Source organism: Akebia trifoliata, chromosome 12, assembly GCF_017979445.1.
Source record: "Akebia trifoliata isolate Shusen 1 chromosome 12, ASM1797944v1, whole genome shotgun sequence".
Classification (NCBI taxonomy): domain Eukaryota; kingdom Viridiplantae; phylum Streptophyta; class Magnoliopsida; order Ranunculales; family Lardizabalaceae; genus Akebia; species Akebia trifoliata.
The window spans coordinates 33,219,464-33,243,181 of record NC_141386.1 but is presented as its reverse complement, the minus strand read 5'-3'; the positions used below and the strand labels follow the sequence as shown (position 1 = coordinate 33,243,181).

General features: G+C 35.3%; 4 protein-coding genes across 5 annotated transcripts; 2 read left to right on the top strand and 2 right to left on the bottom strand.

Moving 5' to 3' along the window:
• The first annotated feature begins 1,230 nt into the window (after nt 1-1,230).
• Nucleotides 1,231-2,263, top strand: LOC147389667 (uncharacterized). Its single transcript, XM_086417940.1, has 2 exons — nt 1,231-1,570; nt 1,679-2,263. Exons 1-2 carry the CDS (start codon nt 1,351-1,353, stop codon nt 1,951-1,953), a joined length of 495 nt encoding a protein of 164 aa, XP_086274066.1. The 5' UTR covers nt 1,231-1,350; the 3' UTR covers nt 1,954-2,263.
• A 492-nt stretch (nt 2,264-2,755) lies between these two features.
• On the bottom strand, nt 2,756-7,955 carry LOC147389666 (E3 ubiquitin-protein ligase At1g63170-like). Of its 2 annotated transcripts, XM_086417938.1 has the most exons (5): nt 7,095-7,953; nt 6,882-7,001; nt 6,648-6,780; nt 3,427-3,591; nt 2,756-3,262 (listed from the first exon to the last, which is right to left on the bottom strand). In XM_086417938.1, the coding sequence occupies exons 1-5, from the start codon at nt 7,640-7,642 to the stop codon at nt 3,092-3,094; spliced, it is 1,137 nt and encodes a 378-aa protein (XP_086274064.1). In that variant the 5' UTR covers nt 7,643-7,953; the 3' UTR covers nt 2,756-3,091. The 2 variants fall into 2 exon arrangements, with proteins under 2 accessions (XP_086274064.1, XP_086274065.1); XM_086417939.1 differs by lacking the exon at nt 3,427-3,591 and having other exon boundaries at nt 7,095-7,955.
• A 2,511-nt stretch (nt 7,956-10,466) lies between these two features.
• RFC2 (replication factor C 2) lies at nt 10,467-14,188 on the top strand. Its single transcript, XM_086417927.1, has 7 exons — nt 10,467-10,778; nt 11,420-11,526; nt 11,618-11,719; nt 11,847-12,042; nt 13,304-13,432; nt 13,522-13,716; nt 13,820-14,188. Exons 1-7 carry the CDS (start codon nt 10,629-10,631, stop codon nt 13,928-13,930), a joined length of 990 nt encoding a protein of 329 aa, XP_086274053.1. The 5' UTR covers nt 10,467-10,628; the 3' UTR covers nt 13,931-14,188.
• Nucleotides 14,189-15,738: 1,550 nt separating this feature from the next.
• On the bottom strand, nt 15,739-21,745 carry LOC147389664 (E3 ubiquitin-protein ligase XBAT33-like). The gene is given in 11 exon segments (XM_086417926.1): nt 15,739-16,831; nt 18,651-18,742; nt 19,525-19,668; nt 19,808-19,854; nt 19,949-20,007; nt 20,105-20,265; nt 20,532-20,704; nt 20,818-20,889; nt 21,050-21,109; nt 21,210-21,352; nt 21,355-21,745. Coding segments are annotated over 11 exon segments (1,524 nt in total). The 5' UTR covers nt 21,386-21,745; the 3' UTR covers nt 15,739-16,289.
• Between the last annotated feature and the right edge of the window lie 1,973 nt (nt 21,746-23,718).

The window sequence follows — 23,718 nt, the reverse complement described above, 5'->3', positions numbered from 1 at the left end:
CAGTGGTGCTACTTCTCTAAATTATTCTTGCACGGAACCACAAAATATTGTCAAAATGACAGGATTTGGACAAATATGCCTCTCATAAATTTTAAAAATTACAAACCTATTATCAAAAAGGCAATTAGAATAATATTATATTACTATCCATTAATATGGTGGTAGGCTTTTGGTGTAACATTTGAGACAAATATACCCCTCATCAATTTTAAAAATTACAAGCATACCTTCAAAAATGCAATTGCAGTAATACTATAATGCTATCCATTGATGTGGTGGTAGCTTTTTGGTATAACATTTGGGACAAGTATGCCCTTTATAAATTTTGAAAATTACAAGCATATCCTAAAAAATGCAACTAAATAATATTTTATTATTATATATTAATATGGTGGTACCCTTTTAGTGTAACATTTGAATTTGAATTTCTACCTCCCCTAATTGCTCACTCAATGATTTATCTATGAGTATTCCAACTATGGTTGAAATTTTCTTATTGTAAAATTGATGTGAATAATTACACACAAATTTACTATTCATTGATGTGGTGAAAGCTTCTTCATATTTTTAGTGGTTGTATATATTTACTCACAATATCTTTCATTTATTTATAATTGTTAGGTGTTTATATTAGTTTTTATAAATAAAAACAATAGCTTTTATTTTTTTTGAAGAATAATTTGTTGAGTTATAATGTTAAAAATAATAATTGATACTTATAAGAGCATTTTACTCATTTTAACAGAATCCAAAATAGTTTCTAAACACAAAACTCTACAAAAAGTACTTTTGACAGTACTTTTCAAATCTGCATCCAAACACACAACAGTTATCCACCTACTCTAGACAGAACTTCAAAGAGTACTTATGAAAGTACTTATGTTCTAAGTACTTCTGGCTCATATATCCACACGGACCCCAAATTTTTGGTTGAATTTTTTTTATCAAATGCAAAACACGTCAACTAATTGCCGTTGAAAAGCAAAAGTGGCTTAAAAGCACGGTTGAAAAACGTTATCAAATGCCACGAAGTCTTCTCCCCCAAGTGCAAGTACTTAAACCATAGATTTTTTCTTCGAGATACTCAAGGGAAAAAGATCTATGGTTCTTTGCACTGCCACATCAGCGAGCGTAAGGTTATAATTTGTAGGCAAAATATAGTGGAGTTGGGGTGATGTTGTCCAACTCATCACTCACGTAGTGCCAGATCCACTCTTTATAAAGAAATTGTACCACGACCCTCCTTCCACATTCCTAGAAAACGCTAGCTCTCCAGTTTCTCACTTATAAGACAACACCCCCACCATTTCACCTCGCCGTGTCTTTTAAGGTTTCTACATCATCGAGATCATGTCGAAAACGCATCACCAACCGTTGATGTTGCAGATCACAGTAATATCTGCTGAAGGTCTCAAGATGAAGAACAACTACTACCCTCTCTTCTCACCACGACTTCGACCCTTCATCACTCTTTCTATTTACTCTTCCCACGAGCCCATCAACGGTGATGGACATCCCCACGTGTATCAAACTATAGTAGATGAAGCTGGAGGAATTAATCCCACTTGGGGTAATAAATTTGATCTCCCCATTGATACCACCTTTTTTTCTCAAAATTATGCCTCGATTTATCTTCAAATATTCTCCAAACGTTCTTTAATCGGTAAGAAACAATTAGGTTGGTGTCAGATTCCTGCTACAGATATCATTGAAGGGTGTTCGACACCAGGATCTGTCCGACATCTCAGTTACCGGGTTCGGGCTAGAGACGGGTCAAAAGGGCATGGAGTTGTCAACGTGGCAGTACGGATCGTGGGTATGGATTTCGGATCATTTCCGAGTTCTTCGGGTGGTAGGCACTCACCGAACGATCTGACATACTTTCCGGCGTCTGATGCGTGTCAGATGACGATAGGCTTTCCGGTTGCTTTGTTTCCGGCTATTGGTGAGTAGGATTGGGGACAAAGCAAAGATGTTCACAAATCACAAGAAGTGGATGAATATGGGGTCCAATCAGTGGGCCCAACTACCGAAATCATATCCAAGAAAAACTATGTATGATGATCGAATGATCTTAAAATGTTGTCTTTTTTTTTTTTTGTTGATTGACAGTTAAAAACCCAATTGATGGAGTGGTTTCATATTGCAGAAAATATAACTGGAACGATTTGGTAAATTTACCAATTTGTCCAGCATCATTATGTTGGTGACCCAAAATGTTATCAAAACGACCTAGTGAATGGACCACGTTGATTCAATGCTATATCACTGTTGCCTATGCATCTTAAGCAAAAGTCTTGGATTAAATGGTAATTACAATAATAGAGGATGAATTCGAGAAAGTTTTGTAGAAAAAAAAAATCGAGTAATTACAAATGATGTTTATGGGTTTCTTACAAAACCGCATTTATATTCGGCCTCTGCAAAAATCATATATTGTTCTTGACATTTGAATGTTAATGAAAAAAATTTCCTTTATTAATCAATAAATCATCAATTGATTTATTGATTTAATCAGCTAATCTCTTGTTTGGAGAATTTTACAAAAAAAAAAAAAAATTTAAATAAATCAATGAGTTTTGTGATAATGATTACAATATGAACCATGTTAATTTTGATCTAAATCCAAAAATTTAGACAATCAGGTTAGGGAGGCGAATGTTCTTCGCCATATCATGACTGAGCTTGCATCCAGTGTTAAAAAATCGAAACCGTAGTGTAGAGCTACACTGCTCAGCCCAATCTGCAACAACGATTCTTACAAGCTCCTCAAAAATTTATTAATGAAAACATGTCTGACACCCAAATGGGAGGTTCTTGCAAACTAATAGTTAGTTTTATTTTTTACACAGCCTGCCAGTTAGTAACTCACATGTTCACTCAATATTTTACCCATGCATATAAAAGAAAACAAACTTAGAAACATATGAAGATTCCCAATATCATGCAGGTTTACATCCATTAGCACCACAGGCCCCAAGTAACCGTAGACATACCCAGATGCAGGGCCATCCATGAGCAAATTTGAGACAACACCACATGACTAGCACATAAGCCAAAGCAGGAATTCGGGCCCCAACAGACTCACCATCTACACTTCCTCCACATGACCACGGCTCTTTATGAGGTTGTACTTGCAGAGGGGGCAGGTTGCATTAATGAACAACCACTTGTCTATGCAGGCACAATGAAAATGGTGACCACAAGGAAGCTCCCGCAGCTCAGTTCCATCATCGTAGGGAGATAAGCAGATGCAGCATTCCTATATATACCACCCATATCAGTAAGTGTTCAAGTACCCCCTTTAATCTATTTTGTTTTATATTTGTGTAGAATTAGTGAGAAAAAAGGTATATTTGAGCTAAACAGGGAGAAATGCAAAACTTTTGATTAATTGAGTATCACGAATTGAATTGGGCAACTTACAGCATTCTCTAGAGGAAGAATGCGTTCAATGGGTGAATCAGAGTCGCACTCTGTCATTATTCCTCCTAAAGGTCCTTTTATCTCACCACTAAGTTTATCAAAATCAACAATCTTCCGAAATCTGTATTTTGTTAGTTGATCAATGTCCTCCTTGGATGCTCCTTCCTGTTTCATAAGGTGATGCAAAATAAGAAAGGGGAAATACAGAAAGGACTGGAGTGTGCTTATAAAACTCTGAATAAGTTAGTTCAAACATGTGCCTACTAGGAGATGTTGATCAGAAATATCACTCAGTGTATAAAGCACCAGATTGAACCATTCATTAGTCGAGAGTCGAGACAATCACTCATGAATTTGTCAATTTTTAACAAATAGAAAAATCTGATGACAACAGCAATGCAGTCGGAAGGTGATATGCTAACGTGAAACCTAACGCACTAATAATTCAAGATATAAAAATCAACAAGACCATCTTAGTAACATATATCCAAGATGATATAAAACTCCATCACATGATATTTCCTACCTTTTCAGGTAAATGTCAAAGTTCATAAAATTTATGCATAGTTTTATACTGCATACCATAATGAATATACATACTCTAGGGATAAGGCCTTTCTGCATGCCATTACCCTGGTGTTTGTAAAACATCACTGAATCATAAAGCTAACCTCAGGCAACTTCGACTCCAAAATAACGTATTTTGGCTTTTTTGACCCATGCTTCTTGTCTATCCCTACCCATCAGGAAAACCATTGTAACAGTCATACAGAATTTGTTTCCATTTGCAGTGTTTTGGTCAAGACAATTTGTAACAATCAGGTTTTCGAAAACAAGGGACAGTTGAGATGATTGTATTGGAAGTTGAATATCTCTGCAAGTGTCTTCCATTCTTCACGACCTTCAAGGGTTTCATTTTTAGATAAGCAGAGAATCTCCATAGATCACCCCATTATGTTCTTAGTTGAGATATAGTGGGACCCTTAAAATTGCCCATTTGTGTTATTATTATTATTATTTTTTGGGTGGGGGGGGGGACCCCAACAAAACTGTAGCAAAGTGGGCCTTACAATAGTCAAAATGATGGCTACTAGTAGTGTTGCAGAAATTAATTCTCCGCATCTTGGTCATTCTGGGAATGTTGACATGGGAAGGCCATTGGATAATCCAGGACTACAAATCACAGTGCAAAATTGGTGGGTTAAATTATTTGGAATGATGTAAATTGGTGGACAGGGTAGACTTTGCTACATCAGTGGAAGGTTGTAGAACCAGGCGAGTTTGATCGAATCCATGATAATGGGAACAAGAGAGTTGATTATTATGTCATAGCTATTAAATTCTACTAAGGTCAACATGAGCCAAGACATCTCTCATCATCGTCAAGGGGAGAAAACATTGGCTTGCTATTTTGCCTCACTTGGTCTATGTGGGAACTGGGAAGAACTAGATCATCATGATTCTTATACATAAGCTTATAGTGTAGATGGTGTTACAAGAATAAAGCTAAGCAAATACAGCTTAATCCAAAGTTTGAACAGGTGAGACTTGCAGACCTTAATATAGAAGCACCCTATATAACAAGCAATGAAAATGACAGAAAGATTGGAAAGTAGTACTATAAAGGAACTAAAAATGACAATATAATCCCCCAAACTATATAAAAAAATAACACTTAAATGACCTTGGTGTTATCTCTGTCTACACACTCCCAATTGCCGAACACGAGTAAGGGAACAGGTTTCCACGCCTTAAACATAGTCTGGTAGCTTTCTTTTAAAGGGAGAAGGGTCGATAGGTTTCCTAATCAAAAACTTCTTGAGGTCTGAAGATGAACTTATCTTGTAGAAAAATCTCATATAAAGCCTTTATATTGTTTCCTACTTTATTCCTATTATAGTGTTACTTAGATTCCAATTGAAATTACCCTTTCCCTAGTCAAAGGAACATTTGAAATGCTCCAAGACTCTTCAAACCAACGAGTAAATGAATCTTGAAATCAAACTTAAATTGTTTGACTATGCCACTAATTTTCTTGGGGTCCTCAAACTTTTTGTTAGACTCTTAGGGATTCAACCACCAATGTGGTCAGCTAACAGGACACTTCCCCCCACAATTGTCACCTTAAATTTTTCTGAAAAAACAAGGAATTGAGCATTCTTCTCAACTGCATCTGAAACCATTTACGTCGTTCACAAAGGAAAGGAGATGTCCACCTATAATAGAGATCCCATTCACATGATATGGCTATTCAATCTCAATTGTTTACATTTTTTTATTATTAAGATCATAGATGACTTGAGTATCGGAGCGGTTAGTCATATGCACGTCCGAGAAGCCGTTTCGTCCAAGAAGAGGTAGTAAATCCGACTAGCAGACCGTGAGGAACCTTTGAGGTGTAGGGAGGTCAATAAGCAACATATGAAATTTATATCACCTACAATATGCATGCCCTATGCTTTTCACTCAGTACTACTAAAAACAACATTTAACCCATACATAATAATAATTAAGTACATTTATTTATGAGGTTCAGTATCAACAAAAACGATATTGTGGACCTTCTAAAGTGTATTTGAATGCATTTAGCATGTATGGGCCTTAAACATGTTTTTAGTTTCATTTTCCACAAAAATGCACTGCCTTGCCATTCTCTCTTTTTTTTTGTTTTACACATTTTCCTTTGTCTCACTGATGTATCATACCACTACAGCGAGTCATTTTGGTTCTTCATCAATACAAGATGCATGTCAGGACCAAGATTATAAATATTGTTTTCAAGGGATTGGACAGTCACTCAATGTACCCCATGAGTTGATGTCATCATGTAGTAGTAGGGATGTCACCAATATAGACTTGATGCTAAGTGCTATTATTTACTCTGCAGATTATTTTTTTCTCCTTAAATCTTTACTATTATAATGAGAGAAGGCGGAGTAGAGATTGTCGACACTAAGTCTTTAAATTCCAAAAAATCCCCCATATTACATTTAAATTTAACGGCTTTTTTTTTTTCAATACGTTTATACATAATTCACATTTTTTTTTCTCTCACTGCCACACATGCATTTTACTATTATACATAATGAATTAGCACTACTTTGATTCGAGCTGCAATAGTACGTACAAAACTTACAAGTTCATGAATAACAGTTGAAACCATATGCAATTATATTAAACCAATCTACTGAAAGATCAAATATGGGTCAAGGGGAAATTACCTGCTCTGCCACAGCATATAAGATTGCAATAATACATGGAAGACAGCAGCAAACAGCAATACCGATGATACATGCCAGAGCAACACAGAAAACGACAAACAATACATCAAATGCAAGAAAAACTATACACAACCTGCAAAACAAAATAGCAGAATAGGAAATGAGAATCAATGATAAATAAATAAAAACAATTCAAATTCAAACCATTATAGAAAACAATATATTTGCACAAACCAGTAAAGATGAGGTGAATCACGAGCTATTTCTTGGCCACCGGCAGATACCCAATAGAATCCTATAATCCACCATATGAAAGAAAACATCGTATTTGCAGACTCCAAATGTTTCGCGATACTATAACAAAAAAAAATGGTGAATTACAATGTAACTCACAAAATTCTAGACAAACTCTCTACAATTATGACAATTATAAAGACAATTGGATACCTTGTGCTCTCCTCATCTTGCGCTGCCTCGACAGGATACTCCCCCGACTCTATTGCCCCCTCCGGAGAGTTTGTACTCAAATTCTCATTATTCTCCAATTGTACTGAGCTCTGCAAGGGGTGGCGCCGCCTGTACTCCATGAACACAAAAACCATATGCAAGATACATTGCAGAGCATACCCCATGATCCAAAGCCGCAACGGCATCGATGGGGATTCGTTTCTGCTAAAAATAAAGACACCAATCGCAACAATCACAAATACAAGATTCCAAATGATGTCCAAACAAACAATTGGTCTAGAATAAGCCCAATCACTCTGTCTTTCTTCCAATTGTTCCGCTGCTGTTTCTCTTACCAACATCGATGGCTCCCTCATCATTCGACGACTACTCGTTCTCTGGAAAAATCGAGAGACTCCACGTAAGCTCGGCCTCCGACCAAATCTTCGATTCCGATCATCTTCTCGGCTTCCGTTCGAGTTTCCGAGCAAAGGAGTTGAATCCACAATATCATCTGAAAGTGAATTTGTAGACCTAGTTGTCTCCATCGTCTTCAAAGGTTCAATTCAAGCTCAAGTAACCACCCTAATCTATTTCCCCTAATTGTTCCTTCTTCCCATTTGGATTTCAAACCCCTAATTTCCAAAACCCTTAATCGAAATTGGAAGAGTAGAATCGACAAAAACTAATAGATCAAAACCTAATTGGGAGGTGAAATTCAAGAATCGAGAATCGAGAATCGAGATTTTAGATTCAAGATTGAACTTTTCAAACAAATTGCCTGTTGTGGTGATCTCTCGAAGTATCGACTCTCAAACGACAACGATAACGCGCGAAATCTAACACGTAATTTCTGCCGTTTGCAAGAATAAACCCATTAATAAATAATCTAGATCCTATACTCACGGGAGATGGTTTGTAAAACAGACACCGGGTCTACTGTCCACGTCAGGTACACAATCTTACAATCTCAATGGTACAAGTGACGCCATGCTTCGGTTACTTCTTTACAGATCAACGGATCAACGTGATTGAAGATTATTATCCGTTAGATTAGATCAAGTTTATTCTATAAAGCACCTAATCAAACTGATTTGGTCTTTAAGATTGAAACGAGACAGTGTACGCATAAGGCCCCATTACCGTTAGTCAACGAATTACTCGTTCAACTCTATCTAAGGTGATTTTGACAAGTCTCTACTCAATAATAATAAATAAATAATAATAAAAACAAATTTGCTAACAGGAATCCGGATCCACTTATCATATTTACTCGCGTGTATTGATGACTATTGAATGGCATCCCTAATTTATAAAACTACCCTTGGTAGTTACAAAACTACGATTGATTCACACGTGGCACGCATTGAAGAGTCTTTGAGCACTTGACCAAAAATTCTATGAGTAAAAAAAGATCACTCCTCTCCTCTCTAGATCATTACTACCAATGATTTTTTTTTTTTTTTCTTACAGCCCAACATCGACCTAGAAGTGATCAGAGAAAAAATTTATCTTTTATCCAAGGTGAAAAAATGAAAATTCTTTATTAGATCACTTTGTGATATTCAAAAACATGATCCAATACCACAATATTGTAAAGGATGAATTTCCAAGAAATTTTCTAAACAAATAGTTAATTTTCACCAGTTGAATTATAATTTTAAATTTGACTACTCTATAGCCTTCCATTTTCAACACTTTGGATTAAGTTAAAGAAAAACATTTTGATTTTTTTTCACCATGAGTTTTTTAATTAAATCTAAAAGGCTGTGGTGTTTGATTGTCAATATGATAATCAATGTGGGCCTTACAATCCTTTTTTAAAGTTTAAAATGTTAAAATTAAAATTAAAATTCGTGGGCAATGAGGATGCGTGGGGAGATGAGATAAATTTTCTCTCTATTACTTACATCATTTGCACCATATGTCAATTGGTTGTTGCGTTATGAGCAAATTTTCTCATAGTGCTGTAATGTTAAAAAATCACTCTCTTTACTACTACAACAAGAGAAGGTAGAGTAGAAGTAGTTAAATTTTGAATCCCACAAATTCCCCCACCTAACATTTAAATTTGATATATATTCACCGATCTATACGTTTAGGGAAAATTACTATTCTTTGAATACTAGAATTCTCTCTCATCTTTTAGTTTGTGCTAAGAGAAAACTTGTTGCAGGACCACAAGATGCGATTAGAGTTTTTTGGGTAATCTATGGGAAGACGCGTGATGCGATAAATTACAAGATGTGCGGGCAAAAATAAAGAACAATAATAAAAAAGGAGCATCATTCATAACCATTTAGATTTTGATGAGAGATTGTTCCGAACACCATGAATGGAGTTTTAAAATTTTTTTTTTTTTTTTTACTTCTATTTCAATGGAAAATACATTTAGGTATTTTAGGTTATTGAATACAACTAATTTTAGATCTATTAAATAAAAATGATATTTTGGGTATTAGAAGCTAATAATTATGCTGAAAGTTAGGAAAAGTCCTTTAAAGGGCAACATTTTAAACAGAAAGTTACATTAAGAATACGGTTAAGCTCACTAACTTAGTAAGATTTTGAATCTTATATCTTTTGACATCTAAAAACATGATTCCATACCACAAGGATGTAGAAGACAAAATTCTAAGAACTTTGGAAATAAAAAATATATATCTTTCATCTTAAATTTAAATTTTAAATTAAGAAGTCCTGTGGGCGTTCAGTAGTTGTCCATTTTTAAAACCTTAAATTTTTTCATAAAATCTAGAGGGTTGTGGTGTTGGATTGCTAATGAGATAATTCATTTGAGCTCAAAGGACTTAAGTTAGTTAGGTAAGTGTTTTTCATAAATTGATAACATGGTGAAAGGGGTATACTTAAAAAAATTAATAACTTATATGTTAAGAATAGTGGCCAAGGCTTCCCTCTAGAAGGGAGATGTCTTGAGCTCAAGCCCTTTTGTTGGCTAGTTATAGGGATTTATATTGACTTAGTGGTATGTGTGATTTGTGGGGGTATTACACATATTTGAGGGATTTGAACGAGATATGGTGCTATAAGAGATCAATTTGCCATGCCCAACTAGTTGAGCTTATGATCCAAACCCTCATCATAAAATATAAAAATAAAAATAAAAAGAAGAATTTTTGGAGGAGAATGATGGATTCTTTTAATATAAAAATCAAATAATACATTAAATAGAAGGTTGGATAAGTTAAAAATAGTTTAATTTATAGGTAAAAAACATGAAGATGACAAATTTTCTAGAGAAAAATAAAGGATATGGGCTTTAGGTTGGAAACAAAGTCATTTGAATCATTATTTGTTAGTAGAAAGAATAAGAAAGACATCTATCTATGTACAAAGACACCAAATGTGCTGACACATTGCAGCAGCAAAACACTTTTCTTATACAAAATGTACACATTTACTCCCCTCCAGATTTCCCTCCAATTTCAAGGGTTTTAGTATAAGAGGTTTTGGGGTTTTATTCGACGAAACCGTTCCTGTAGTTTGGGATCTCTGGTTCTTCAACTATTGATCATGGCTTCTTCATCAAACAATGACTACGAAATCCCATGGGTGGAGAAGTTTAGACCCAAAAAAGTTTCAGACGTTGTGGGAAACGAAGATGCAGTTTCAAGGCTTCAAGTCATCGCTAGGGATGGAAACATGCCCAATCTGATTTTATCTGTAAAAGATCCTCTAATATTTCCCTCAATTTTTTTTAAAATTTTTTTTCCTTTAAAATTCCATCTTACTGCTAAAGAAATTTGCTTTAGTTGCATTTAATATTTGGAATTTCACGGATTACAGTTCATCAATCAGTTTAGGTAAAATTTCTGTAGAAATTAAGCTCTATTTCGTCTTTCATGTTAAATAAATTGAAGAATATAGTTTTCATGAATGTGGTGTAGAGTCTGGAATGTTATAGATTCCTCTTTATCTGGATTTTCTTTTGGAATTTGGGGATATTTAGGGTTTATCTGAAATACCCCTTGTCCAGGTAGCGATGAGTGGATCTGATCTTTGATGTTTTTCTCCTTTACCCAAGTTGTAATCTGGTCAGATTATAATATTCATTGTACAAATTTCATGTATTCGAGTTTGTTTAAGTTTACTAGACCTGAATCAGTAATCGGTTTCGGTTTAGACTCTATTACTATTAGTTTCAAGTATTGCTGGCTACTCTATTACTATTATTAGTTTCAAATATCTCTTGATGTAATGGGTTTTAATCTGCCTTTAACAATTTAGCCTAGCGACAAAAAATTTGGGTATCGGTATATTTTTCGCATCATTGATCCATATTTTTATCATTTTATAATATTAAGGGTCCTCCTGGAACTGGAAAAACTACGAGTATACTTGCCCTTGCACATGAACTCTTGGGAGCAAATTTTAAGGATGCTGTTTTAGAGCTAAATGCATCAGATGACAGGTAGTGCAAGTCGTTTCTAGGCTCATAATGTATATTATTTTTATAGTTCATTGTTGCTAATCACATTTTCTACCACCATTCTTTGGTTTAGAGGAATTGATGTTGTGAGGAACAAAATTAAAATGTTTGCCCAAAAGAAAGTTACATTGCCACCGGGAAGGCATAAGATAATTGTTCTGGATGAAGCTGATAGGTAATTATCAATTTTTCTTGTTCTTTTTTATGATATTGGAATGGGATTTGGGCAGGACTTAGTTTACTCTAATTAATAAGGAAGACCTTTACATTTTATTTTCCATGGCTATATGGGACAAATTCAGTATGACTTCGGGAGCACAACAAGCTTTGAGGCGTACAATGGAGATTTACTCAAACTCCACTCGTTTTGCTCTTGCATGCAACACATCTTCTAAAATAATTGAGCCTATTCAGAGTAGATGTGCCCTTGTTCGTTTTTCAAGACTATCAGACCAGGAGATTCTTGGTCGCCTTATGATTGTGATCCAAGCTGAGAAGGTACGGATAATTTTCTTGTTTGCTACTGTGATAGTAATCCTTATATGATTTGATTGTGATTCAAATATTTGTTTTTGAAAATAGCATCCTCTATAATTTGGGTTATATTCATGGGATATAACTTATGCATACCCATATTTTGATTGGAAAATATTAATGAAAATTATAATGTCATCTACACAAACATGAATTGAGTATTTCCTATTGGTTTTGTTTTGTTGACAAGAATAGCCTCTTAATGACAACAAACTGATATCATTTCCAGGAAAATAAACCAATTTTTTGTTTGTGAATTTGGTACTTATTTGTTTGTAGGAACTCTAGGAAGGAATAAAATTGGCACAAAAAGAACGCCATTGATATTAGCATATCGAACATAAAATATAACTTTTAAATCTATTATACATTCTCCTTATTTCCCTATTTCTCAGTCTTGATCTTTATTACTCGTCTATAATTTGAGTATCCTATTGGGAATGATTGGGTCCTCTGGTGAAGCATCTTAATGTGTTCAAGCAATTGCAAACCTTACATAATTGTGACCTGATGGAGCTCTAAAATAGGGCTTAGCTGGCAACTCCATGTAGACTGTTAGTGATGAGCCCGTTGATTAGGCCACTGTTAATAGCAGTTCACGGTAGAGGGAACGGTGCTCTAGTTGAGTGTTTATGACTCTTCAAATTGCATTATAAACTATGCTGTAGGTAAAATATTATATAATCTTGTTGGAATTTTTTGGAAAATAAAAATAAAAATTCAAGTATATGAGTTTATTTTTTTTGCTTATCATGGGTATCCCCACCCTTTGGGTGAGACTAATCCCATGGTCACATGCACCACTCCCTCGGAAAGTCCTATATGCAAGTAGTTGAGTTGAGGGTCAACCAGACCCTGGAGTGTGGCCCCAAGGAATTCTTTGCTTCATGGGGTTTCGAACACTTGACCTATCCTTCCTAAGGTGCTTATCCAGGCTCGGCTTGCCACTAGGCCAACCCCTTGGGGTTAGTATATGAGTTTATTTGATCTCAAGTTATCAACTGTTAAGTTTTACTCTATTCCTTTTCTAATAAAAAGCTCCAGAATTAAATGTCAGCCTACAAATACTTAGGTAGGGCTCATTCATACATAGGACATGTTAAGATGTGATGCTTAAGGACCCTATTTTGGGTCCAAGTACTCAGACTCAAGAAAGCGAGAATCTCCCTAAAAAGGAATTAATCTAACTTTATATTAATTTGATCTCTGTTTGTAACAACTGAAGGTTCCCTGTATACCGGAAGGTCTTGAAGCCATCGTTTTCACTGCTGATGGTGATATGAGGCAGGCATTGAACAACTTGCAAGCTACATACAGCGGTTTCCGTTTTGTCAATCAGGAGAATGTATTTAAGGTCAGAAATAAAGAATTATCTTCACATGTCCCACTGTTGGCTTCAAATCTGAACCGTGGAAATTTCTATGGCGTTTTATTGGTTTTCAGGTCTGCGACCAGCCCCACCCTTTGCACGTGAAGAATATGGTCCGAAACATACTGGAGGGTAAATTTGATGATGCTTGTTCTGGTTTGAGGCAGCTTTATAACTTGGGTTATTCTCCAACTGACATAATAACGACTCTCTTCCGCATAATAAAAAACTATGATATGGCTGAGTATCTGAAATTGGAATTCATGAAGGTATGCACTTATGTTTAAAGCCAGAAATGCATCATTATTTGTTTCTTTGCAAGGTCTCACCTGTGTCTACAATCCATCATCAATTTTTTTAATGATTTTACAGGAGACTGGATTTGCCCACATGAGAATCTGTGATGGAGTTGGCTCACTACTTCAACTGAGTGGTCTCTTGGCTAAGCTTTCTCTTGTACGGGAAACAGCTAAAGCCGTGTAAGTAGACATTGACTGCAATTGAACATTTTCTCCGATAGATCTTTTAGATTTAGAGAGATTTTACATAAACAAGGATTTGGCTTCTGTATGTTGTGCTTTGCGTTTGGTTGGTTAATGGGCAAGTGTGAACTGCTGCTGTTAGAAGGTTAAGTTGTTTGTAATTGTCAAATGTGAGGTGTCTATTTGAACTTTTCAGTTTTATCTCAAGCATTTGTCATGGTATGCTTCATTTAACAATCGAAAATGATAGTTCACATCATTGGATGGTATCATTTCACTAGATTTTGTTATTCTTAGGTTAGAATCCATATCATATTCTTAGGTTAAAATCCTTAACTTATGTGTTTTCTTCTTGATGGGCACCCAATTTGGATTAGTAGATGTCATCTTATATATTTGGCTGGCCCACTTTTCGATCAACACTATTTAATGGATGAGCCACAAACAGATCTTGTTATGTATCGATCCTCTACTTTGGCCTCGTAAAGAAGAGACTGTCCAATCATAAATGGTTGGAGTGAATGCATAGTGGAGCCAAAAATGCATAATTTTGTTGGTGATATGCGTTTGAGTTGATTAAAACAATACATCAACTAACTTGAGGACAATGGTGTGCTGTTGTGCCCATCAGATTTACAAGAAAATCCTGCAGCATCTCACTTTTTTGGGCCATGCGACTTGCAAGCCAATTGTCGGTATCCTTTGGGTTTGTATTCATTCAGTTCAATCTGAAAGGAAGATAGACAAGTGAGGCAACCACCATCAAGAGTCCATTTTCTAGAGAATGGATCCGGGCACACCATCTTCTAATTCAAGCAATAAAATGTCTAATCACACAGCAAATGAATTTGAAATGGGAGCTGTTGACCTAAATTCATATTAATTTTGTTTTAAATTATAAAATTGCCCTTGTATCTTACCTCTATATTTCAGATTAATCCGTACCTTTTTAAATTAAAAAAAGGTTTACCATCTTGACATAATAAAATATCTTTGTTCTCTCCTGTCGTCATTACATGTTGAAATATGACCAACTGCGATTTGAATGTATATTACAAAGGATTTCTTTTTTGATATTTTCTATTAGATAGTGCCCATGAATCTCATGATAGGTACCCAAAGATTCATATTGAACTTTGATGGGAACTTCTCTTGATGCAATAACGCATTGATCTGGTCATCTAGTTCCCATTGGAACCACAAAAGGCTATCGATATTGATTCGTTTTCGCTGATAAGCTCCAATTGCATCATAGGAACTACAAAAAAAAGGTTTCTTTTGTATACCTATTATAGTAATTATCATTTTTATTTTTTAAAATTTTTTATGTTGATAGTTTCTGTGATTATGTGGATTATACCAATTTACACAAATCAATTAGATGTAGTCTCATAAGCATATCTTGAGTTGGTACGGAAATGGGATCTCCAATAGCTGGAAACAAGAGATTCATACGAGAAAACATAAATAAACACGCTTCTGCTTGATCCTCTAAAGATAAAGGTACATGAAAAACCATTTGGTCCCCGTCAAGGTCTGCTTGAATCTCTTACAAACTAATAATGGATGCAAACAAATAGCTCATCCTTCCACTTAAATGGATTGGAATGCCTCCCTCTTTCCTTTCTTCCAATAACCAGTTAATTTTCTTCTTTTACATTATTGACAATGAGTATTATTGTAAAATTTCAATGAATCAACCTGTATCCAGTGACGATTTTGGGTTGATGGCAAACAACAAACTAGCAAATTATTGAAGATTTTGATATTATGTTGATTTTGATTCACATTTCCATGCATCACTCATGCATTCCACAGATATTATATCGTGTCTGACGTCTGAACATTGTGGCCAACCAAACAATCTATACAACAGATTTTAGTGTGGATGATTCACCATAAACTGTCCAATGACTGTTAAATCGAATGGTATCCAAAAGATGGAGTTCTTGTTCATGGATTATGATCTGCTAGATTTTCAGCCAGAAATGCAAAATTTGTCACTACAGACACCCCAAACGATTAGAGTAAGACCTGAGAGAGCAACAAGTCAACGTTGCTCAATTATGAGTGGAATTGTCCCATATATGTGATTTCCAATAACATTCAATTACAACATACAAATATTACATTCCCCTATTTAAATCTGTTAGATATCCTGCAGGTGTCCCAATCACTTGATTTCAAGATCAGCTGGCATCTCCATGTAGTTAGTAAGAGATGAAAACAGACATGGGAAGCAAACACAGACTAAAAACAATTCCATGTCTACTACTGGGCAGATCAATACAGAAACTTCACATTGCACATTAGCTTCTTGTTAAATTGAAACTTCTAAGAATGGGATTCCATACCAAAAATCAAGCATTTATTTCTGAGTTGCATTGATGCTCCCTATGGCAGCTTCTTCTGCTCCAAAACATACTTGAACAGGTTGTTTTCTCGAGTCTCTGCCCTTCCATTTTATTCTGCTCCTCCGATGTGCCATGTGAGGGACGTGGAGATTCTTCTTGTGTTTCTCCCTCTTGGGGTTCAAGTGATGAGCATGGGTCATCATCGCATGTGCACAAAGGGATTGTGACCAAAGGGAATGGACTACAAGAGACAGGGCAGAACATATCCGAAGAAACGGAAGCAACGCGATTCTTGCGGATCTCTGGTCTACAAGATGTGGTTGAGGGGTCTGGATCACAAGGGTGAAGCATGCATGGGGTGCAGAGGCCAAGAGATATATGAAGTCTGAGTTCCTTTGCTGGGGAACTAGGCAATTTGACAAATGAGATAATGCCATATCGACAAAGAGGGCATGGAATGGACCCAGGTGGGCCAACCATTTCGGAAGGTATGTTGCTTGTTGAGCAAAGATAGAGTGCACACCTAACACAAAGTTCATGCCCACAGCCTGAAGACATAAAAAATTGATAATTATGATTGAGTTAGCTGTGAAAATTAGAAACAATTATAAGAAAAACTTGAAGCATATTTTATAGAACTTAACGATAACTCATTTCGCCAACCATTCTCCAAAATAAACCTACATGATCCTTTTCATGAGCAAAAAATAGTACGCTGCCTCTTCCTTTGATCAATTCATGGCGGCCTTTGTATTTGACTAGCATTCATGCCAGAAAGTAGACATTTTCCCAACGTGGTTTTGGTAAATGATAGGGTTATCTATCAGAGATACATGTAGAGATGTTTTGAGTATAAAATGTGGGAAGATTGAAGGGTAAGAATGGGGAAAATACTTCAAATATATATTTATTACAAGCAAATAAGGAGCAGGTAAAACAAAAAATCAGTTTGTCTAATTGCACAAGGCACAACACTATAGGAGGATCAACTAGGTTGCCACCTCAGGGGTTGGTTAAATATTGAGTGATACATAGATCTCTTTCAGAACACTATCTTTTCTGGGTGTCAATTGTATTTCAGTCTTTCTTACTCTTCGTCTAAAATGATATCATAGGGGGAAGCAATTAGGGCATTTTCCCCTCTACGGTCTCCATGGTTGCTTCATATTAGGTACTTATCCAATTATTCTATAGTGAAACAGTAAATATTCCTCTTCATGAGCATGCTTTCTTTCCTCTGTGAACATGTAATATCTCCATGGAAACAGAATTGGGTTTCTTCATTTTTCTATTTTGGCAAATAATTGTGTATATGTCAGTTCTTTTCATGATTGTAAGTACTCATGTATGAAATGTTCAGTTCACTTGTGTGCGCTCCTTGAGCCTTTTCAGGGAGGTGCTCTCTGGAAGATAAAATGCTTTACTAGTACTAATCAATATTATGCACTAAAGATTGAAGCTGAAAGCAAAGCTTTCTTTAGATGAGTTTGAAAATGTAACAATTGTGAATGTAAAATCAAGAATAATCGAAATATTTCAATAGTTGTGTTACGTTTTCTGTAACTCTATATAATCAAGCCCTATATATAAAGGAGGGAAATAGTTCCAGTTTTCTGAACTCCAAATCTTCAAAGCAGACGCTGTCCTTCACAAATTATCATGAACAGAATTGTATGGGTTCATAAGTAAGAATATTGATACACTGACTCAAAAAAAGATACTCAAATATACTCAACTGACGTGGAAAGTGCAAATAACCATAGATTTTTCCTTGTGTATCTCGAGGAAAATATCTATGGTTCTTTGCACATGCCACGTAAGTTGAGCATGTTTGAGTATGACTCTATAAGCAATCTCCACTCAAGATGAAAAAGCAACTAAAAATTTGAAAAATACTCCTTGAATTCCCATTATATAGGAATGGGTTGACTTCAAAACCTCAATCTCTTGGGGGAGCCATGTATCTTGAACCTTTGAGTCTTTGTCCTTTGAAATTTTCTCAAAAAGGGGTTGCACCAATATAATGTCGGAAATTGTTATAAGAGGAGTCAAATGATCCTACGGTCCAGGGTTCGATAAGACAGTTAGAATCACTTCCCTACTTTTTTATGACATTCATTTTGAGACCTCACGGTCCTCTTTAGCACAAGGCTTGATAGCACAGTTCTCTCCATGCAGTCAAGCTTTCTGAATCATGCTGATATGGAAACTACGATCAAGTACCATTATAATAGAAACTTAATACAAAACTGTCAAACATGTGTATAGAAACATAAAACAGCATCATATATTTCATTATGTGGAAACACAGAAGGAATAAAAAAAAAATGTGATTAAAATTACAAAGAAAAATGAATAAGAATAGACCTTCAGCAGCTACAGTGCATGTTCTCTCTAGGCAGACAGCACAAATATCTGTTTCATCAGCAGAGGAGGTAGAGGATCGCAACCCACACTCTCTGCAGAGAATTTTCATGAGATAATCATCCTAGATGCAGCCTTCACAAAACCATCTTTAGAAGTTTGAATTTCATGTCATGTCATCCTTCATAGTTTTGTTTGTGTCATTACATATTAGGTATGTCAAATCATATAAACAATATACTAATAATTATTGAAAACAAGACTTTTGAAGAAACTAGATATTTCTTTGGTGTATCAGCATGTGTCAACTGTCATGTAACGGCATGGTGTTCAACACAGATTTTACAAAATGGGGTCCTTATTAGATAAATATAAGCAAACCTTTCCTCGAATATATAAAATTAAATAGTTATCTCCAAACCTATTTTAATCCGTTTGGTAAGTAATGTTCATTCATGGTGAAATACATTATCGTTGAACATTTTTGGGCAGGCAAAGAACATTAAACCCATCCTCAAGAACACTACCCGACTGCACATAGTCAAATGCCCCGTCCTTATTGCAATGAAGATGGGTTTAGTCTTTACAGCAACAAGAGAAAATGGTATAACGAAAGCAACCAAAACCAAGGAAGTCCAGGAGGAAAGAATAAAGATCACTAAGAACTTCTCCCTTCCATGATCAGTTGTCTGTATTCCCCAAATCATTCCATCAGGATCTCAAATCCTTCTACATCAATGCTTTTCCATGATTGATTCATATATGTCACAGGTAATAGTTCAATATAAGTGTGGATTTGTATGGTAGAAACTAGAAACCCGTAATTGCTTCTTGACAAACCAAATGCAAGTTTAGAATAAATAAATTATGAAGTTACCTTGCTATATTAAGTACACTCATGAGAGGCAAGGAAAGATAATTGGATGGAGGAAACGTTGGTACTACCAAGTCAGAATCGGGTGCCAACAATGGTTCAAGCCAATGACGTCCCCATATCCGTGCAACGTCAAGTGGTAGCCACCTGAGAGTAAGCACAAATTTCCATTAAGTGTTTTCTTCCCAAGGAAAAAAAAAGTATCCCTCCTAAGAAGCCAAAACTCAACTTTAGAATTTAAATCTAGATGCCATATGAGGTCATTAAACAAGATGGGATATGTTACCCATTGCAGTTCAGTGTCAATCGACTAGCACCCCTTGCAAGAAGGATCTACAGTAAGAGAAACATCATCATTCAAATTTACCACCAAAAAAAAAAAAATGGGTACAAAAGACTAATTATTAAGTTAGATATAGTTCCTTGCCTGACAACATTTCAGATTTCCTCCACAAGCAGCATAATGCAAAGGAGTACTGCCAGCTCCTACAAAGAAGCCAGTAGGGTGGAAAGTTAAAGACCAATGACTAATCAATGAAACACGGATATAAAAAAGCAATCAAGTCTCAAAAGAACAACACACCTATCAAATCCATCGACGTGCCATAGTGAAATGTCGCGGATGAAACATTTGCATGTATGTCTAGTAGAAGCTGTACACAATCAAAGTAGCCATTCAATGCAGCCATATGTAGAGCAGTTATACCACCGTCTGCCGCCTTGTTTACAAACTTGGAGAGTGCACTACATTCAAATTTAGAAATATTATGCAATTGGTTCTAAAAATGCGCACTTTGGAGAAAATAAATTATTAGCACAGACAGAAAATAGGGTTTGATGTCGAGCTACGTAACCCAAATGATCTAAGATCATTATGGTGTTTGAAGAATTTGAAACCGGACCCACAAACAAACTCATTTCTCAGGTAAGACTATAAACTTATAACATGGATTAATCACGAAGAAAAAAAAAATTGAAATGGAAATCAAACAACATACAATAGATCATACCCATTCCTCAAATTAGACCCAGCGATGACTTCAACACCAGTCCCAGCACCAATGGCTTCATAAGGAGCACTTGGAACGAAATCTGCAACTACAAGTCTTATACATCTAACATGCCCATTCACAGCTGCGAAATGTAGAGCTGTCCTTCCACTGAGGTAGTCCGCTCGCGTAACCTTGAGAACATATAGAAGAATCAATAATTCAGCAAAACTGCCTCACAAACAACAAAACTCTTAGGAAACCAGAAAAAAATAAAAGACAAAGAACCCAAAGAAAGATATCTCACATTGCTTCTGAACAACAAAAGGGTCTGTACAACTTCCCAGTGTCCATACCGGCAAGCGTGCATCAATGCCGTCTTCGATACAAAATTAATAAACAACAACACAACCATTAGATTCAATTAATATCTGAATTGATCTTTGAGTATCCACTCTCAAATATTTCAATTACCAATTTCTTATTTTAAATTATATCAAATCAAATTTAAAACACCAAATAGAAAAATCCTAATTTACCTGCCCACAGTAATTCCTCGAATTCACGTCTGCGCCATTGTCGAGCAACAATGCAACAATCTAATAAACCAAATCACAAAAAGAAATAGAAATCAACGAAATCGATACTGCGATCTGTAAGCGTCAAAAACTTCAGGATAAGAAAGAGTAGAAGTAGAACCTCGTTGTGGCCTCTAGCAGAGGCGAAGTGGAGAGGAGAATTGAGACCTCCGAATGTAGAGTACTTAGCTAAGCAAGGATTGAACTCCAGAAGCATCTTTGCTTCAATCAAATCTCCATCTCTGGCTGCTGATACTAATCTCTCCCAGAAGCTGAGCATCCAAACGAATTCCCCATCTCTCTGGTTGTCTCTGTGTGTGTGTGTGTGTGTCAGAGAGAGAGAGAGAGAGAGAGATGTGGTGGTTGTTCTGGTTTTGGTTAGTTTTAGTTTGGGAGAATTAGGTCAACTGTTAGAGTCAACTTCAAAGTAGAAACAAAATAAGGTTAAGTTAGAGACGACTAGGTTTTTTTTTTCCTTCTTGGGTTGGTGATGTTTGGCAACAGGGTTTGATATGGAACTTGAATTCTTATGTCCATCTTTAGTGATGGACTTCGATTCCTCAGTTTTCTTTTCGACCACCACCCAAAGAGAAGAACAAGAAGCCAAAAAGGGAAACCAAATCACAGTGAAGGAACGACTTTACCTTTAAGCGAGTTGGCCAGTTGGGTTGGGTGGGGTGGGGTGGGGTGGGGCTATACAATTTATATCAATTATTTATTAAATGACGAAATTACCCTTCTTTAAATTTTATTAAATGATGGTGGTGAATAGGGTATTGAGGAATTATGATATCCTTGCTTGCATTCAACAAAAATTGTTGAGTAGTGGCATCTTTTAAACTTCATGGGCAAGCAAGTTTTCGAGCTATCGAAAATATCAAATTCTCTGATGGGTTATGGTTGAAGCTTGGAACTATACATGATTGAGTTGCGAAAACTTTTGGATGGATATTCTACATCTAAATTGAATCTTTTTTATGGTTAAGGAATCTCTTTCTAGTTATTTTTTATGAAATTATTTAAGGGATTCTTTAAAAGTAATATGTGTATCTACTTTTAATGACGACATATATATTTAGGTAATTATGATACAAAAACCAGATCTAATAGCCATTTTGACCTGGAAAATAGAAAAAACTTGAAACAACCCTTTTTGAATGTGTTAAGAAATTGATGTGATTAGATGGTATAGTAATATTTTAAATTATTTTTTATGATTAAGTTGGACTTAAATCCATGACCTCAAAGACCCTTTGCAATGTGTCAAACCATTTAAGCTATGGGTGTCTAAACCCCTTGTAATACTTAACTAGAATGACAATGGATAAGCTATTGTTTTTCAGATTTTTAAGAAAATATACAAAAGAGTCCTGATAATCTGATTCACTTTTTTTATACACTCTTTTCATAAAATCATACAAAATCAAAAAAATTTGTCTTTGTGTATCCTGAAACAAAGGATCTACGGTTCTATGAAGGGAGCGTATAAAAAAGTGAGTTAAATTATCACGATTTGTCTAGCTCTACAAAAGAAATGGAAAAGTTCTCAACTAATATTTAAGTATATAAAGAATTATTAAGAAATTTATAACAATCATACAAAATTATACAAAATCATAAAGATTTGCCTTTGTGTATATTGAAATAAAGAATCTACAGTTCTATGAAAGGAGCGTATAAAAAAGTGAATCAGATTATCACGACTTGTCTAGTTCTTCAAAAGAAATGGAAAAGTTCTCAATTAATATACCCCCCCCCCCCCCCCCCCCCAAGTTTTCACCATCGGAATAAATTTATAGTATGGGTTTCAGCTTAAATTAATGAAATGTTAGGCACTTTTATTACATTTTGTAAACTAAAACAAAAGGGTACAATAATAGTTTGATTTGGGGGTTGGAATCCGAAGTTGGTTGGGCCGCTCATGATGGTATTGTGCGGAGGAGTTTGGGCGGGAAGGCAGCAAAAGCAAACTAATATACAAAAATTTTGAGAATAGTAAACAAGCTAACTTGCGGAATTACCTGAAACGCGACTCTGTTCCTTCTGTGCTCTATGCGTATTTCTTTCGTCTGTCACAATTACCAAAATAACCTTTGCTTATGTAATCTACTTAAGTAAAATAATCTGTGTTTTAAAATAATTTAGGGAAAATTAATTAAATAATCCTGATGGATGGAATTTTTTCCAAGTAGTCCTTGACTTTTGGACGGTTGCTTGATAGTCCATTTAGTGAATCTTTTTATTTCTTAATGGTCCCTCAACCTCATCTCAAGTAATAATATTTTTGAAATATCATAATTACCCATTTTTTCATCTTCTTCACATATTTAGTGTTTCTAACGACGATTCTAATCATTTTCGATGATTTTTATTGTGAATGATGAATGAAAATGATATATTTCAACGATTTATAACAAAAAATGATGAATGAAGTGGAGATTTAAAAAAAAATTATACAATGTCAACCTCACCAATTTTTATTTGTTGAGTTTGATAATAAAAATGTTAAACTCAAAAATAAAGTTGTGAGCTTGACGCTAGTAAAACCCACCTATTTTTTATTTTTTGATTTTTTTTTCCAATTAAAATACATGGAAAGATCGACTAAAAGATTGACATAATGACTTGTG

Excerpts from the sequence above, each read along its gene's own strand:
- LOC147389667 (XM_086417940.1), top strand. The coding sequence starts at position 1,351 with ATGTCGAAAACGCATCACCAACCGTTGATGTTGCAGATCACAGTAATA. Across the intron at positions 1,571-1,678 it reads AGGAATTAATCCCACTTGGG|GTTGGTGTCAGATTCCTGCT; the intron begins GTAATAAATTTG and ends AGAAACAATTAG.
- LOC147389666 (XM_086417938.1), bottom strand. The coding sequence starts at position 7,642 with ATGGAGACAACTAGGTCTACAAATTCACTTTCAGATGATATTGTGGAT. Across the intron at positions 7,002-7,094 it reads CAAGATGAGGAGAGCACAAG|TATCGCGAAACATTTGGAGT; the intron begins GTATCCAATTGT and ends TTTTTGTTATAG. Across the intron at positions 3,592-6,647 it reads TATATGCTGTGGCAGAGCAG|GAAGGAGCATCCAAGGAGGA; the intron begins GTAATTTCCCCT and ends CTTATGAAACAG.
- RFC2 (XM_086417927.1), top strand. The coding sequence starts at position 10,629 with ATGGCTTCTTCATCAAACAATGACTACGAAATCCCATGGGTGGAGAAG. Across the intron at positions 11,720-11,846 it reads GTTCTGGATGAAGCTGATAG|TATGACTTCGGGAGCACAAC; the intron begins GTAATTATCAAT and ends GGACAAATTCAG. Across the intron at positions 12,043-13,303 it reads TTGTGATCCAAGCTGAGAAG|GTTCCCTGTATACCGGAAGG; the intron begins GTACGGATAATT and ends TAACAACTGAAG.